Source organism: Tenrec ecaudatus, chromosome 13 (assembly GCF_050624435.1).
Source record: "Tenrec ecaudatus isolate mTenEca1 chromosome 13, mTenEca1.hap1, whole genome shotgun sequence".
NCBI lineage: Eukaryota > Metazoa > Chordata > Mammalia > Afrosoricida > Tenrecidae > Tenrec > Tenrec ecaudatus.
The window spans coordinates 11,247,683-11,263,799 of record NC_134542.1 but is presented as its reverse complement, the minus strand read 5'-3'; the positions used below and the strand labels follow the sequence as shown (position 1 = coordinate 11,263,799).

At 48.0% G+C, this 16,117-nt stretch overlaps 1 protein-coding gene across 1 annotated transcript in view; it reads right to left on the bottom strand.

Moving 5' to 3' along the window:
- The window catches only part of COL4A4 (collagen type IV alpha 4 chain), a 131,141-nt gene that overhangs the window by 93,742 nt on the left and 21,282 nt on the right, over positions 1 to 16,117 (bottom strand). Inside the window, exon 4 of the mRNA XM_075530204.1 lies at positions 237 to 371. Coding sequence (XP_075386319.1) covers positions 237 to 371 — 135 coding nt within the window. The remainder of the gene's footprint in view (positions 1 to 236; positions 372 to 16,117) is intronic.

Sequence of the window (16,117 nt, the reverse complement as noted above, 5' to 3'; positions counted from 1 at the left end):
CATAATATCATGTATTTTTTTTAAAAGCCACGCCACAATACTATGACTCACTGGGAACGTACATATTCAAGTGCACACAAAAGTGTGCAAGAGAATAAGGGTTGATTGTCATGAAGACGTTTAGACATCAGTTTACATCAAGTGCAAGTATGTGCTACCTGTGTCTATTTAAGAGATTAAAAAGCTGGCTTACTTGAACGAGTTCATGTAAATCTCTCTCTCCAGAAGAGGCTTACCTTATCTCCCTTCTCGCCCGCTTCTCCTGGAAGGCCACTGTCACCTTGTGTCCCTTTCTCTCCGGGAATCCCAATGGGTCCCGGGGACCCCAGGGGACCGATTGGACCCTGTGGCCCCAATAGTCCTGGTTGACCCTGAAAAGAAAGATGAAAAGGAAGGGGGAGTGGAACCTGAAGTAGAGTCTTTTGACAGCAATGTATGGGTGATGACTTAAGTGCTAGCTATTTTTAAAGTTGTTATAGTTACTTATTAAATGGGAAAGCCAACAAGTCACAGAATAACTGTCCTAACCCTATAACGCCAAGCATGACATTTTGTAACATTTAATTAAATGTATCTACTAATTATATATATATTGATAACTATGAAAGTAAAGAATAAAAACCACAAAAAGTTTCCCCTGAAATTAAAAATTCAGGCATTATAGGGCTATGGCCTACCTGTGGAAAGGCAAAAAAGAGAACAATTTGCTCAAAATACACATTTACCAGGTGAACATGCCGAGGAAGACATACAAGAAATGGTACCACATCTCAGATGAAGACTGCCAAGCCAGGGCTACATTCCATTTTGTGTGCAGCTTACCATTAAGTAAATGTACTCGTATCATAAAAATCAATGTTTTTTTTTGTATTTCTATATCTAAGGCCAATTGTCTTTCAACAATAAAGCTCAGTCCATTTGATGGGAAAACAGTCTCCAGCAAATGGTATCGGGACAATTGGATCTCCTCGTGGCCATGAATGAAGCAGGACCCCTTACCGCACATGAATGAATTTTTAGACAATTAGCTCAGAATGGATCAAGGACCTACATATAGGAACTAAACTCCTAGGAAAAACTTAGGCGTAAGGTCTCCAGATCTCATTTTCAGCATAAACAAAAAGAAACAAGTAAGTTTCATCAAAATTAAATGCTTTGTGCATCAAAGAATTTTATCAACAAAACGAAGAGCCAACCTATGGAACGGTAGAAAAAACTTGAGGACTATGAATCTGGTAAGGCCTTAATCTATCCAGAATAGATAAAGAGTTCATAGAACTCAATAACAAAAAGATAAGCGATACGATTTTTAAAAATGGGCAAAGAATATGAATGGGCATTTCACAAAACATAAAAAAATGTTAGTAGGGAAATGTCTATCAAGACTACAATGAAATATGAAGTCATCCCCACAGGGTAGCTATTATCAGAACAAAAATTTTTAAATAATAAATGTTGGCACCAGTAGGGTGAACTTGGAACCCTCATCTATCGTTGAGATTATAAATAGAGTAGTTCATTATGATAAAAAACAAACAAACAAATGGGCAATTCCTCAAAAAGTTAAGCATACAATCGCCACACAACCCAGTGACTCCTCCCCTAGGTATGTACCTGAAAGGCATGTTATCAGGATACAGTGTGTGGTAGTTGGATGACTTCAGTGCAATGGAACATTCCTGGACAGGGGTGGAGTCAAATCTGTCCATCAAGCAGTAACTTGATACCTCCGTGGGGCTGTGGCCTTCTGTATAAGAGAACCGTCCTTCTGGGAATTGTCACACTCTCTGCCATTTGCCTTCCTGCTTGCTGGGACTCTGCTGCCAACCCCAAGAGTTGCTGGCACCATGCCATGTTTCTACTGCCTTTGGATCCACAAGATTCTGAACCCACGGGCCTGTATCTTCTGCTTCCTGGTTCACCATTCTGCATCACTGGCATGTGGCTACATGAGTCTCAAGAGGGCTCTGGCTTGCACCCGGACTTGGGGACTTAGGTTGAACTGGGCTTGGATGCCTTCTTGTGATATAAAAGTCTTCTTGATATAAAGCTTTTTCTTGTTTCTCTAGACACCCTATACAGACGCACAGGTACAGATACATTGCAGCACCATTCACATCAACCATAAAGCAGACACAAGAACAGTGTCTGATGAGCAGATGAATGGACAAACAAGATGTGGTCTCTACATACAGTGGAATGGATTGAGCTTGGCAGAGAAAAGTTCTGATTCATGTTATGATACAGAGGAGCCTTGAAAACGTTATGCGGAGTGAAAGAAATCAGACGCAAAAGGACAAATCATGTGTGATCCCACGGATCTGAAATATCTAAAATCGGCAGATGCATGCTGACCAAAGTTTATCAGTGGTTATCAGGGTCAAAACCACCAGCTGCTCCGTGGGAGGAAGTTGAAGCTGTCTGCTCCCTTAACGAGCTAAAGCCTCAGAAACCCTTTATAGGGTTGCTATGAATCTGAACCGACATGCAGGGAGCGGACCAAGGATGGGCAGGAAACAGGGCAAGGGGGGTGATTGCTTAAGGACACAGTGTCTGTTAAAGTTGATGAAAACATCAGGAGGAGATAGTTACATAGCATGGTGAATATTATTAGTATCCTGAAGTATGTACATATGAAATCTAAAATAGAAAATGTTTGTTATATAGGTGTACAAATATGTAGGTGTATGTGACGATGTAAGGGGGTTTCAAAATATTTGTCCTTCTGTAATTGACCATTTTTGCTCAGCAGAAAGGTTTCCAGGTCAATTCATGTCATGTGGTTCTTTGTGGTTCATCACTGTTTTGGAGGATGCATAGTATTTCATAATGGGTATGTACCAAAGTTTCTTTATCTATTCTTCTATTAAGGGGTGTTGTTTCATAGTTCTAAGAAACTAGTAATCTAGTCACTGTCTTGTTAGAATTATCTACTCTGAGTTTTATATAAAGAAAATCATAACAAAACCCCAAGCAATAACAAAATTAAGCAAGTAAAACCTTAAAAAAGTTAGTGGTAAAATTGAACTAAAAGAAAACAGAATGCTTCCATGATTTTTTGAAGCCCCCTCATGTGTGTTTGTGTGCGTGTATATATAATTATATATGTATATGTGTGTGTATATATGTATATGTGTGTATATATATACATATATAATGCTCGGAAAAGTAGAGGGGCAGCCCTTAATGAGATGCATTGATTCAAGGGCTACAGCATCAGACTCAAGGATAACAACCATGGCGAGGATGGTACAGGACCAGCAGTGTTCTGTTCTGCTGTGCACAGGGTCGCTAAGTGTTGGCAGTGACTCGATGGCACTTAACAGCAACAAGAACAAGAACAATAACAACAACTACTACAGATTTAAAAACAATCAATTACCTTTTATTTTTCACCACTAATTAACAACTCTGTTGCCATCACTTTTAAATCTGTGTAAGTCACATATCACAATCGTCCATATTTCCCCTGCAGGCCTTTCCATCCCCGTCATAGCCATTGTTGATGGAGTATCCCGAAATATCCTGGAGACTGGGTGTTTTAAAAGAAGCCTGGATACCTAATGATGCATCACTAAGGAGATGGTTCGGTGAATGGAAAATGAGAGAGGGGGTCATCCAGATGAAGGCATTTTGTGACATCAGGGACAAAGAGGAATGAAGAGTATGAAGTTAACGACAAAGAGGAATGAGCGACCAGGGCGGGAGACGGCGTGGCGGCGTTCCGTGATGCATGTGGCCAGCTGCATAGTGTGTGGTTACCTGCATCACATCCTGGACAAGTCAAACTAGAGGGACCGTAGCGGGGTCTGTGGATGCCAGGGGCTCGATGGGGCTAGGGGAGGAGGGACGGAGAGGCCAGGACAGTGCCCCTCTTCTTTAGGATCTTGAAGTGGTGGGAAATGCATCTGTCACAACCTCACAACGACACAGCCCAGAGGAAACCCTAAGTACACTGTGAACTTTATTGCTAATGATCGATCGTCAGGAGGCACCGTGGAGTCAGCGCCGACTGACGGCCACCACGTGCCACAGAACGAAACACTCCTGGTTTCCACGGTGATTCCTGTGTGTGAACCGCTGTTGTAATGCCCGTGTGCACCCGCCTGTGGAGAGTCTTCCTCTTCTTCACCAACCCTCTACGGTAGCGAGCCTGATGTCCTACTCCAGGGACTGCTCTCTCCTGACAATGCCTTTCCAAGTAGGAGAGCTGCTTCTCAGAAGAGAAGGGGCTGCGATTCCATCTCTCTTACTTTGGGCTCATTGTCAGGAGAGGTGTTGTTCTAACAGGTTAGTTCGGGTTCACGTTGGTTTGGGTTCAAACGCCACCACACAGAGGCAAGATGCTGATAAAAGGAGACATTTCCGACAGAGGGAAGGGGGGTAGAGAACTCTCTACTTCTGAGCAGATCTTTGCAAACCTAACATTGCTCTTAAAAAATAATCAAGCCTCATGATTAAAAAAAATAAATCATAAAAATACAAATTATAATTATATGTGCACAACCCACATTAGGGGGCTGTGAGGGCATATTGACTAGTCACAGACACTGCCCAAAGCGTGAGCCACGGTCTAAAATCAAGAATAGAGACACCTCAGCTCACTTTTTAGAAAAAAATAATTTTATTGGGAGCTTGTACAACTCTGATCACAATCCATCCATCCATCTATCCATCCATCGTGTCAAGGACATCTGTACATTTGTTGCCCTCATCATTCTCAAAATATTTGCTTTTTACTTGTCAGCTCACTTTTTAAGTAAATTTATTTGCTGTGGGGAGAGGGAAAGTCCTAGGTAAAAGGTTCTGGAATCGGTGACTTTTCATCGTGACGTGTGGGATTGAGCTTTTTGTCTCAAGTGTCCTTTGTACACAAGCTACCCAGAGGACGGCCGGGAATGCTGCACTTTACAATGATGTCTATTTACAGACATCCCCCAAGCCTGCATGAAAAAGAGGCAGCCAATTAAGTGGCTCTGAATCTCTTTATAAAGTGTTTAGACATGAAATACTGAATCCAGTGAACTGCTGGGGAAGATTAAAAAGGAGTGGAAATATTGAACACAGCGGTGAGAATAATATAAGAAAATCCCATTTAGCGTTCAGTATAGGAAGGTGTCCTGACTTAAGAAAAACCAAAACCACAACAGATGCTACTAAGTCCATTTCGATTCATGACACCTGCCCGTGTGGCAGCGTGGAACTGTGCCCCATCAAGATTTCAGGACTGCTCTTTTCTCCCCCTCCCGCAGGAACCCTTGATAATTTATAAATTGTTATTTTTTTCATGTCTTACACTAACCTGTCTCCCATCACCCACTTTTCTGTTGTCCATCCTGGTGAGAGGGGGTTATAGATGATTGTGATTGGTTCTCTCTTTCTCCCCCACCTTCCCCTTACCCTCCTGGTACCGATACTCTCTATATTGGTCTTGAGGGGTTCATCTGATCTGGATTCCCTGTATTTCCACCTCTGATCTGTATCCATGTACATGCTCTAGTCTAGCCAGATTTTTAAGGTAGGATTTGGGTCATGATAGTGGGGGGAGGAAGCATTAAAGAAGTAGAGGAGAGTTGTATGTTTCATCAGTGTTATAGTACACCTTGACTGGCTTGTCTCCTCCCTGTGGCTCTTCTGTAAAGTAATGTCTGATTGCCTACAGATGGGCTTTGGGTCTCCACCCTAGAAGCTGATGCCAAGGGCTCAAGGAGAAAGAAAATGTTTTGAAAATGATGATGGCAACAAATGGATGGTTGCATGGATTGTGATAGGTGTTGTACGAGCCCCCAGTAAAATGATTAAAGAAAAAAAAAGACTTCAAGGCTGAGACCTTTTGGTAGCAGGTTGCCAGAGCTTTCTTAGGAAGCTCATCAGGATAGGCTCGACCCTCCAGTTTGAAACCACCAGCCGCTCCCCAGCAGAAAGATGAGCTTCTACCCCGGTAAAGAGTTAAGTCTCAGAAAAGCCCACAGGCACGGTGGAATTGACTTGCTATTAGTGAGTTTGGTGATTTGTTTATGTTTTGAGATCTCTCCTGCATCTTCCTCATCTTCTTCCTCCTCTGCCCCCCCACCCCCAACTCCACCATTTATCACCTGCCATCCTTACTTTTCTGAACCATAGCCTTTGCCGGTGTTGCCCTGTGTCAAGAGTACCCCTGATCCATCCCCTCTCTCAGTGCCCAGCCCAAGCATCCCTCCCTTCCTTCTGCCATCCACTGTCAACACCAGGTCCACATCCAGAACTCATCTCTAAGAGCATGACTACCCTGCCCAAGAGAGAGTTCCTAGAGGCCGGGGTCTAGGTTCCCAAAGCCACGAGGGTCAGAAAGCCAAGGCCCACCCCTGCCCCACCCCAAGGACCAATGCTCTCATCATCAGTTCGCCATCCCGTGGACTCGAAGTCAAGGTGACCTTGTGGGGGTCACAGTAGTCTGTCTCTCATGGCGTTTTACGATGGGTGATATTTTTAGAGGGAAGTGCAGCATCCGGGCTTTCTTCGAAGGAGCCTCAGGGTAGACTGGAAGCCCCCTCGTTTGGGTGACCAGCTGAAGGAGCCGGCCCTCTGGACCCCCCTGAGGAGCCCACCCAGAGGAGAACTAGTTACCATTGAGTCTGTCCCCATCATGACAACCCCCAAGCTGCAGGGGAGAACTGGGGTTCTTAAGATTTTCACAGCCATTCCCTTTTGGAACCAGATGGCCAGGCACCTTTATTCCAAGGTGCTGTGGAGGGGGTTCCAACAGCCAACCTTTGGGTCCATAGGTGAGCATTGAACTGCATCACCCAGGGCCTGGTAGCTCGCAGGAAGACTTAGAGTGAACAGAAAGAGAGACCTGCCAGCCTGGAAACCAGTCCTCCATCGCCGGGCAGATCTGTGATAGTTCCACACCAAGGTGGGCAGAGCAACACCCCACAATGTGAGCCCAGAGGGGTACGGGCCGGTGCCGTGTGTTGTCAATCACACCTGTTGTTAGTGATCTTGTTAAAATCTAACTTTATTACTACTCCATTTCAACTGTGTTCAACAGCACGTAAAACACAAATCCAAACCTACTGACTGATCCAGCTCATGGAGGCCCTAACCAGGGTCTCCGAGACTGCAGATTTTTACAAGAGAAGCTGCATTTTTCTCCCACGAGTCAGCTGGTGGGTTTGAACCACTGACCTTGTGGTGAGCGGCCCAATGCCTTACCTACAACAAAGAAGGAGTGAAAATTCGAAAGACTCAAGTATTGCTTAGCACATTGAGACGTTAATCGTTAACATCTGTGTTGGAAGAAGCATGGTCAGAATGCTCCTTCAAGGTAAGGATAGTGAGCCTTTGTCTTAGGTACTTAGGACATGCTCTCCTGAGAGACCCGTCCCTGGAAAAGGCCATCGTGCTTGGCAATACGGAGGCGCGGGAAGGCCCCAGTGGCTCCATCAATGGGCTCAACATACGAACGATTGTGAGGACGGCGCCCGACGGGATAGTGTTTCGCTCTGTGGTACATAGAATCACTCGGGACACCTAACAACAGCGTCATGGTTGATGTCTACAGAGAAGCTGGCCTCCTTGCCTTTTAAAAAATATTTGGTGGCAATTTAACTAGTCGCCACCAGATGTCACCATAACTCCATGTAAACAGAAGGCAGCCCTCACCTTTTAAAAAGCCTGTGGGGTCTTCCTCAGCAGCTTGGGTCCTACAGTGGTTACACGTTGGGCTGCTAACCTGAAAGCCATCCATTCAAAACCATCCCCAGCTGCTCGGAAAGCAGGTGGGGCTTTTTACTCCTGTGAAGGCTTTCAGTCTTGGAAACTCACAGGATGGTCCCATCTCACTCTATCAGCTCCCGATGGAGTTGGCAGTGGTTCCACATCTGTGAGTTGTTTCTGTCACAGACGGAGAGACCAGCTCACATTTGAAACAGCCAGGAAAGCTTTGACTCTTCTAAGAGGGCGCAATCCAACGCAAGGGTGAACCGGTAGGCCCTGTCCCAGGTCACACGGATCGGGGCTTTTTAGCTGGTTTTAAGGGGCAGCAGTTTGTGGAGAATGAGCACTGAGTTGAGGGCCAGGAGGCATGGCTTTGCCACTGAACAAGCAAACAGCCCTTGGGTCCGGTTGCTCAGGTATAGATTTCCCTTTGTAAAAAGCAAATGGCAGTGAAAGTAATTCAGTATGCCCCCCCACCCCCCACGGTGCACACGCATGGTGTGCAGGCCTGGGATGCTCTGTGAGTCCCCATGAGCTGACTTCACCCTCTTCCACCGTGGCCTCCCCGTTCTTGCCCTCTCTTTGCTTTCTCCAACCTGTGTCTTCTTGTCAGGATTCTCCCTCCTCGTGCTCCTCCACTTCTTCCTCCTCCTCCTCCTCTGTCTTCTTTAACTTACTGGTGCGATTGGAGTGAAACGTTACAGGGAAGGTTGGTTTTGCATTCGATCCACACATTTTATCTCATGATGTCGGTTGCAGCCCCCACAACGCACGGCCTCTTCTTAGTTTCGCCTCCCGGTGTTTGGCCTCGACAGCTCCTCCTTCATTCTCCTGTTATCCCTAGGCAAATGCTGCCCTTGTGATGTTCTGTGGCTGATCGTTCTAGGGACTGTCTACCTCCCCGGGGTGTGCTATTGCTCCTCGGTCTGGAGACTGCTTGGCTGGGAGTGGAGTCACAGGGTGGGTTCATTTCAGGAGTGAAGAGTGGCTACGGGCCGTCGTCTCGGGATTCCACCAGTCTCCATCAGAGCAGCGAGCCGGGTCTGGTTTCTGATTTGGGGCTTGGCTCCCCTTTTGTCCCCCCCCTCCCCTCTCTACAGACCACCTCCTTTGTGGTTCCTTTCAGAGTGGTTACGATGGTGGCTGGGCACCATCTAGTTCTTCTGGTCTCAGGGTCATGGAGGTCAAGGTTCACAGTGGTCCATCCAACCTCTGGAGTAATCGCATCCACGTGGCTTCTATGTCCTTCATGCTCCTTTGACGGTACTTTGGTGCTGCCTCTGAGAGTAACAGAGAGCTTGCGGGTGGGGTGGGCACTCGACAGCTTGGCATAACTGTGGTCCAGAAACAAAGGGCCCAGCTCCCTTTCACACACGGAAGCTGTGTGGTGTCCGTGCACTGTGCACAAGTCTGTCTGGAAGTCCTTCTCCCCGCTCCGGTGAGCCATGTAAAGGGACAGCAGTCCAGAGGAGCTGCATGGTACGTCCCCATCGACTGCTCACAAACCCTTTGTCAGGACCCTCTTGTGCACATGGGGTGCCCCTCTGCCTTCCCTGGAGCTCTTGCCTTGGCCTCGTCTCACATCTTACTTAGCTTTTATCAGAGCTCAGCCGTATCCCTGGGGTTGGCTGCAGCCAAGAGAGTCCCCAAGAAGTTCATGTGGGTCACGCGCTTGCCTGTGAACCCAAAGGCTGGAGATTCAAGTCCACCCAGGGACACCACAGAAGAGAGGCCCAGAGGTTGCCTTCTGAACAAGCAGCCCTTGAAGGCCCTGAAGAGCACAAGGGTCCGACCTGGAGCTGACTATGGGGGTGGCATACCGGACTGGCCAGGTTCCTGGAATCACCATGCACGAACGACCAAGTCTCTGGTGGCAAACAGGGGTATTAGGAAAAATTGAACTTTGGATGCTTCCCATCACCAGTGCGCTGTCCAGAGCCCCAAACCCGACAGTGTCCCCTGTCCCGTCCTGGGACCTTCCTGTTTAGAATGTGGGCTGTGCCCTCAAGGCATTGGAACCTGCCACCTCAGATGGAGGTTTGATGATAAGAGAATTTACCAACATGTGACAGGAGCCAGGGTCAGTTCTTGGCCAGAGGCAGGGGGCGGGGACGGGGGAGCGGGAAGCGGGGAAGGCATGGCAAGAAAAATCAAAAGAGCAGAAAAGGCTAAGGGGTTATTAAGGGAGCTCTCTTGGCCACCTCCCCATTGTCAGCGGAACTGGCTCACACCCACACCTGTCATCCCTGAGATGGGTGGGCTGTGAGACACCGACATAACGGCTCAGACCCATGCGTCCTGTTAGAGCCAGCGAGCACGCAGACCCGCAGCTGCGCAAGGGAGAGGCATCCAGCACGCTGTGTGCAAACAGACATGAAAAATGTGGACGGTCCTTCTGTTCCCTAGGAAATTCCATCTTTATCGAGGAATGCGGCATCGTGCGCATACGGGGAGAGGCAGGGAGCTGCGGAGAAGATGCAAGCACATTCCTTTTAGTGGCTTAACATTCCCAAAGGAAGAACAACAGGAAGACTTACGTGTTCCAACCAAAAAAAGAAGACGAAGACGCTTCAATTTCCCCATCCCTTGAGCTCTGTGTCGGTAAAGCAGCGCGACACCATGCTTTCCAGTGTACGGCCGCCACCATAGTCTCCGGGGTGGAAAGCAGCATGGGCTTATTTTATTTTGGGGGGAAAAAGCCACAGAAGAGGTCTTTGTCATCATACTAGTTCCTAAAGCAGAACCGACAAGAGGCCTCATCTTGGTCCACAGAACCGGGACTATCCCTGCCAGCAGATGACCATGCACAGATTGAAGCAACGGTGTGAAGTCCTGCACAGAGTGACCTCATCCACAGCCTCACCGATGTGAAGAGTCCTTAGAGAATACTTGGGAAGCAAACAAAGTAGCTCTTGTGTGTGACAAGTGTTGCCTCCTACCACAGGACACTAGGGCTGTGAGGGGCGGGGCTGGCTGGCTCACCAGTGTTTACTTGCCACCGAGTCAGCCTAGACTCCTGTCGACTTTATATAGGAGCAAAGCCCGATCCCTTGCCACGTTCAGGACTGTCTCGTGTTTTGTCCCATGTTGAAGCCACCTTGCAACTCCATCTCGCTGAAACTTCCCCTGTTTTCCGGGACCCGCTGCTTACCAAGAACAATGCCCTTCACTACCTACTGGCCTCTCTCCTCATGACTTCTCCAAAGTGAGCGAGCTGAAGTCTGCATCCTTGCTTTCTAAGGAGCCTTCTGGCTTTGTTTCTTCTACGACTGAGTTGATTCTGATCTGATGGGACAGAGTAGAACGGCCCCTGTGGATTTCCGGGACCATAAAGTCTTATGGGAACAAATGCCTGCATCGTTCTTCTGAGGAGTTGCTAGTGGATTCGAACAGCAGACCTTGGGGTTTGCAGGCAAAGAGTAACTCACTGCGCCACTGGCGCTTTGGATCCTCTGAATTACTTTCAACGTGCTTCATCCGTGCCACAGCTCCAATTCATCAATGCTTCTTCCGTCATCCCTTTTCATGGCCTATCTTGCACATGCGAATGAGGTGAGGGAGACCAGGGAGAGCATATTCAAATTAGGGTCAAGGAAGAGTGAGTTATGTATGTAACGAATGACGACGAAGAGGGCCACAGGGAAATAAGTGGCTATGGATGAAAAATCTAGTCAAGGCTAGACTGTGGGGCATTGAAGATTCACTCTTTACAGAGTCCCAGCTTAAACTCACGTCCTAGCTCCTTCTCTGGTGAAAACCCTCCTGGAGAGAGTTCACGGCAGAGGGTCAGCCTTCCTCCCCACCAACTGTATTAATCACAGCTGCTTAAATAAACGACTCTCGGAGGCATTAACCCAGTGGTTCTCAACCTTCCTCATGCCACAACCCTTTCATATGGTGCCACATGTTGTGGTGACCCCCCAACCATAAAATTATTTTCGTTGCTACTTCATAACTGTAATTTTGCTACTGTTATGAATCTGGTGACCCCCCAAAGGGGTCGCAACCCACAGGTTGAGAACCACTGCATTAACCCATAGGCAAGGAAACCATTTCCTCCCACATAATGCCTGGCTCAGCCACTAACGGGTTGTACCATCTTAATTAGATCTCAAAACTCTTCAGACTTCTGTATCTTTCTGTTTCTACACGAAAGAGTTAAAAAGTATTGCTACTAGCTATTTTATTCCAAGGAAGTCATTTTAAGAAAACTGACAACAATCTTGGTGAAAGAAAGAAAAGGCCAGGCCATTTTGCGATGCTCACCTTCCCGACACAGTCACTGAAGTAAAAATGTGCGCACACAAAAGTTGATGGTTCCTGGCTACTAAGAGATACAGCATCTGTGGTCTTAAAGGCTTGAAACTAAACAAGCAGCCATCTAGCAGGGAAGCAAAAAAGCCTACAATGAAGAAGCACACCAGCCTGTGTAATCACGAGGTGTAGATAGGATCAGATCAGGCATCAGAAGGCACCCCCCCAAACAAATATATCAATACAAACAATGGGCATCAAAGCCCATCTGTAGACAATTGGTCATACCCTCACAGAAGGGCCATAAGGAAGGATGAGCCAGCCAGGGTGCAGTATAGCACAGATAGAACATTACAACATCCTTGGGTTTTTTAATGTGTCTTCCCCCACCCTGCCCCCCAGTTTCATGGCCCCAGAGCTACCTTACAAATCTGGCTAGACCAGAGCATGTACACTGGTACAGATAAGAGCTTTTGACACATGGAATCCAGGACAGATAACCCCTTTAGAAGACCTTGTTCTATCTGCCCAGTCCCTACAGGCTTCGTTTTGTTCCCCAGACTCCAAGGGCATTGCAAAGGAGCACAACGTAAGTTGCTTGCATGTGCCCAGACTGCCATGTTGCTGTGGTGTCTCCTAAGCAGCCAGCATTCAGGGGAGGCTGAGCGAGAGGACAACATGCCCTGCAGGAGAGTGTGGGCCTAGGCGGAGGACGTGTTGAGGAGCAACAGCGACAAAGTTGGAGACATTTGCTTTGTAAATGGAGCTCTGATCTGTGTGTGTACGTGTGTGTATGTGCAACCTTTGTGGCTGACTCCTGTACAATCCACCTTGAGGTGTCCTTACACTGTATAGCTCCAGAGAAGGTACACAGTGGGCTGGCTGCTGAGGGCCCAAGAATGTCACCTCCCAAGCCCAACCCCACGTCTGCACAGGCTCCACATTCCTGGCAGGAACATGTGGTCCACGGAGTGGGGGAAGCAGGAGGGACTCATCCGTCTCAGGAAGGGCAGACGTCGATGGGTGTTCTTTACACAGCTGCCCCTGACCACCCATCTGGAGACGCAGATAGCAGGACATGCCATCACAAGCCTCCATGACACACAATGTGCGGGCTGCGTCAGAGGGCACTCAATGGAATCACATTCCACGGTTCAGCAGTCAGATGCAATAAAAAGGGACAGGACTTGGGGTGCCGAGATGAGGACACCAAGGCTCAGGCAGGGTCAGGGGTCTGCTCAAGAGTGAAGCCCACACCCTGGGTGTTCAGAGCCAACGCTGGGGGTGCAGAGAGCTGGGTGAGAACCCTGCCTCTTCCACAGACCAGCGGCTTACTCAGAAGTCCTAGGAGTTGTTCCAGTGTTGACAGATGGACATAAAGACACCGGCCTCTCAGCATCATTGTAAGATGAGGGCAGGTATTTTCAATGGCAATACTGTAGGCATCGGGAGACGGTGCAGTCTGTGTCATGGGGATCAGCCTGTGTGGTATCTGTGTGGTGGGAGTTAGTCTGTGTGGTGAGGAGTAGCCTATGTGGTCGGAGTTAGTCTGTGTGGCGGCACTCCCCTGTGGGTAGGAGCTAGTCTGTGTAGTGAGGGCTGGTCTGTGTGGTGGGCACTCACCTGCATGCTGGAAGGTGTTGGGCAGCTATCCTGGCCACTACTGACCTGTAGGTCCCCATAGTACCTTCCTCCCAGTTTTCATACAAAAACCAAGCAATGCTTGGACACAGTGTGACATGCACATGGAAAGGTCTCCCGCTTTGTAACCAAAGGTGTGAGCGGGGAAGCGATTGCTAGAGGGAGTGGGTCAGGTCTCTTCCCCGAGGGAAGTACTTCTCAGTCTTGACAGGGAGGGTGTGCATTGCGGAGCTTCAGGGTGGTTACCCAGGATACACCACGTAACCCCCAAACCCCTCCTTCAAAAGGCCATTGACGAGACTGATGGCATACAAACCAGGGAACACTCTGACCCCAGACTGTCTTCTAAGCCTGACCCACAGACTGACCTAATTGAGAACGGATCCCTGGTGATACAGCAGGTTAAGCATTGGGCTGCTAATGAGAGGGGAAAAGACGAGGTAGATTGCTCCAGTGAAGACTTGTAACCTCAGAGACCCTATGAGGCAGTTCTACTCTGTCCTATAGATAGGGTCGCTGTGAGTCTGCATCAACAGGATGGCAGTGAGGATCAGAATGCCAGCAACTTTCTTCCTTATTTTTTTTCCACCCAACCAGAACCCTGTGATTTTTATCCCTTTTAGAGCAGACAGCAGTGGTAGCGGGCACCATCTAGTTCTTCTGATCTCAGGTGTCAGACACTGAGGTTCACATGGTCCCTGAATCCTTTGGACTAAATGTTTCACTATGTCTTTAATTTTCTCCTCTCTTCTTTGCTCCCAATGGGAGAGACCAGTAGTAACCCTTCCAATGGGAACTGGCACACTTCAAAACACCAAAGAAGCTATGAACAAAAGCAGAAGGTAGACCATTGTCTGTGTGAGCTCTGATATGCCAATTGACCTCGATGTCCCCTGCAACCACGGCCCTTAGCCTCCAGACCCAGGTACTCATTCCTTCCAGATTGTGGCCAAGAAGTTAGTATATCTTTGCTTCCTGTTTGCTTTACACCTTCAGGTCTGGAAGTGAACTCGCCCCCATTGTTCGATTTTCAGTCAAACAAAAGTCAGTAACACTAGGCAGATGCACACATCTCAGAAGAACCACTCGTTTGAGATCAAGAGGGCAGCTTTCACCCAAGGAGAGACATCATGAGGCAGGGAAGGGCAGGGAGGAAGGAGCAGTGGAGTCGAGAAACACAGGGAGGGAGTGGGCTAAGTGAAGCTGTCTGGTTAGGGCTGCGGTCAAGGACGTGGAAAATCGGTATGCACTGTTGAATAGAAAATCAATCTTGGTCTGTTAACCTCCACCCAATGCCCAACATGAAGTTGTCTGACAAAGAATGTTAGGAACTAGGTTTATAAAAGATGTCAACTGTTGTTATTGTTGTCCATTGCAGTGAAATTGATAGCAAGTGCTGGTGACGCGATGTGTGCAGCGTGGAAATGCTCCGCAGGATGTTCATGGTTGGGATCTTTCAGAAGCATGTCACCGAGCTTGACTTCTGCTTGACGAGGCGGGCTCAAACCGACAATGTTTCAGCCAGTGATAGAGAGATCGGCTGCTTGTACCACCCAGACTCCCGACCAGAATAAGCATTATCTACTCCCTAAACTGGAACCCTCTGGTAGCATAGGGGGTTACAGGCTGGTTTGCTCATTGCAAGGTCAGCAGTTCAAATCCACCAGCCTCTCCCAGACAGAAAGATGAGCCCTTCTGCTCCTATAAAGAGCTATAGCCTTGAAAACCCATGGAGGCTGTTCTATGCTGTCCTATAGGACCTTACATATTTTGGACATGTTGTCAGGTGTGGTAGTTACATAATCTGGTATCAATTTGGGACTTGAGAGGAGTAAGAGTGAAGGGGTCTTGTCTGTCAATCAGGTTGTAGCCAAGGAGGCCTGTGTGGGCATGGCCTTCCCCTGAGGATTCTGGGTATTCCTGTATTTTCCGCCTTGGAGGTGGAAGATGCTCTCTCTCTCTCTCTGCTCACTCCCTGTGAGACATCCCTGAGGAGAAGCCACATGGACCTACACTGATGCAGCTAGAACCCTGAACCTAGAGAAGCCGCATGGTAACCCCTGCGAGTGCTGAGATGCTGACAATGGCACTGGATCTACAAGACTTCCCACCCACGGGCATCCTGCATTTGGCACCATTGTATGTGTTTCATGAGTCTGAAGAGGACTTTGTAGATCGGTGTCAGACATATGGGCTAATGTCAGACTTATGGGCTTGGACTGGACTGGGTTGGGATGCTTTCCTAATGTACAATTACCCTTTATATAGAACTCTTTCTTATACACATACGTGTCTATGAATTTGTTTCTCTGGTCTACCTGGACTAACACATCAGGAAAGACAAGTTTCTGGACAAGGGCCTCATGCTTGGTAAAGCAGCGGGGCAGCGAAAAAGAGGACGTCCTCAAGAAGATGGATGGACGCAGGGGCTGCCACAATGAGCATAGGGCCGGGGGGGGGAGGGGCGGCACAGAACGGGCAGGGTTTCATTCTGTTGTGCTTACGGTCACTATGGGTTGGAACC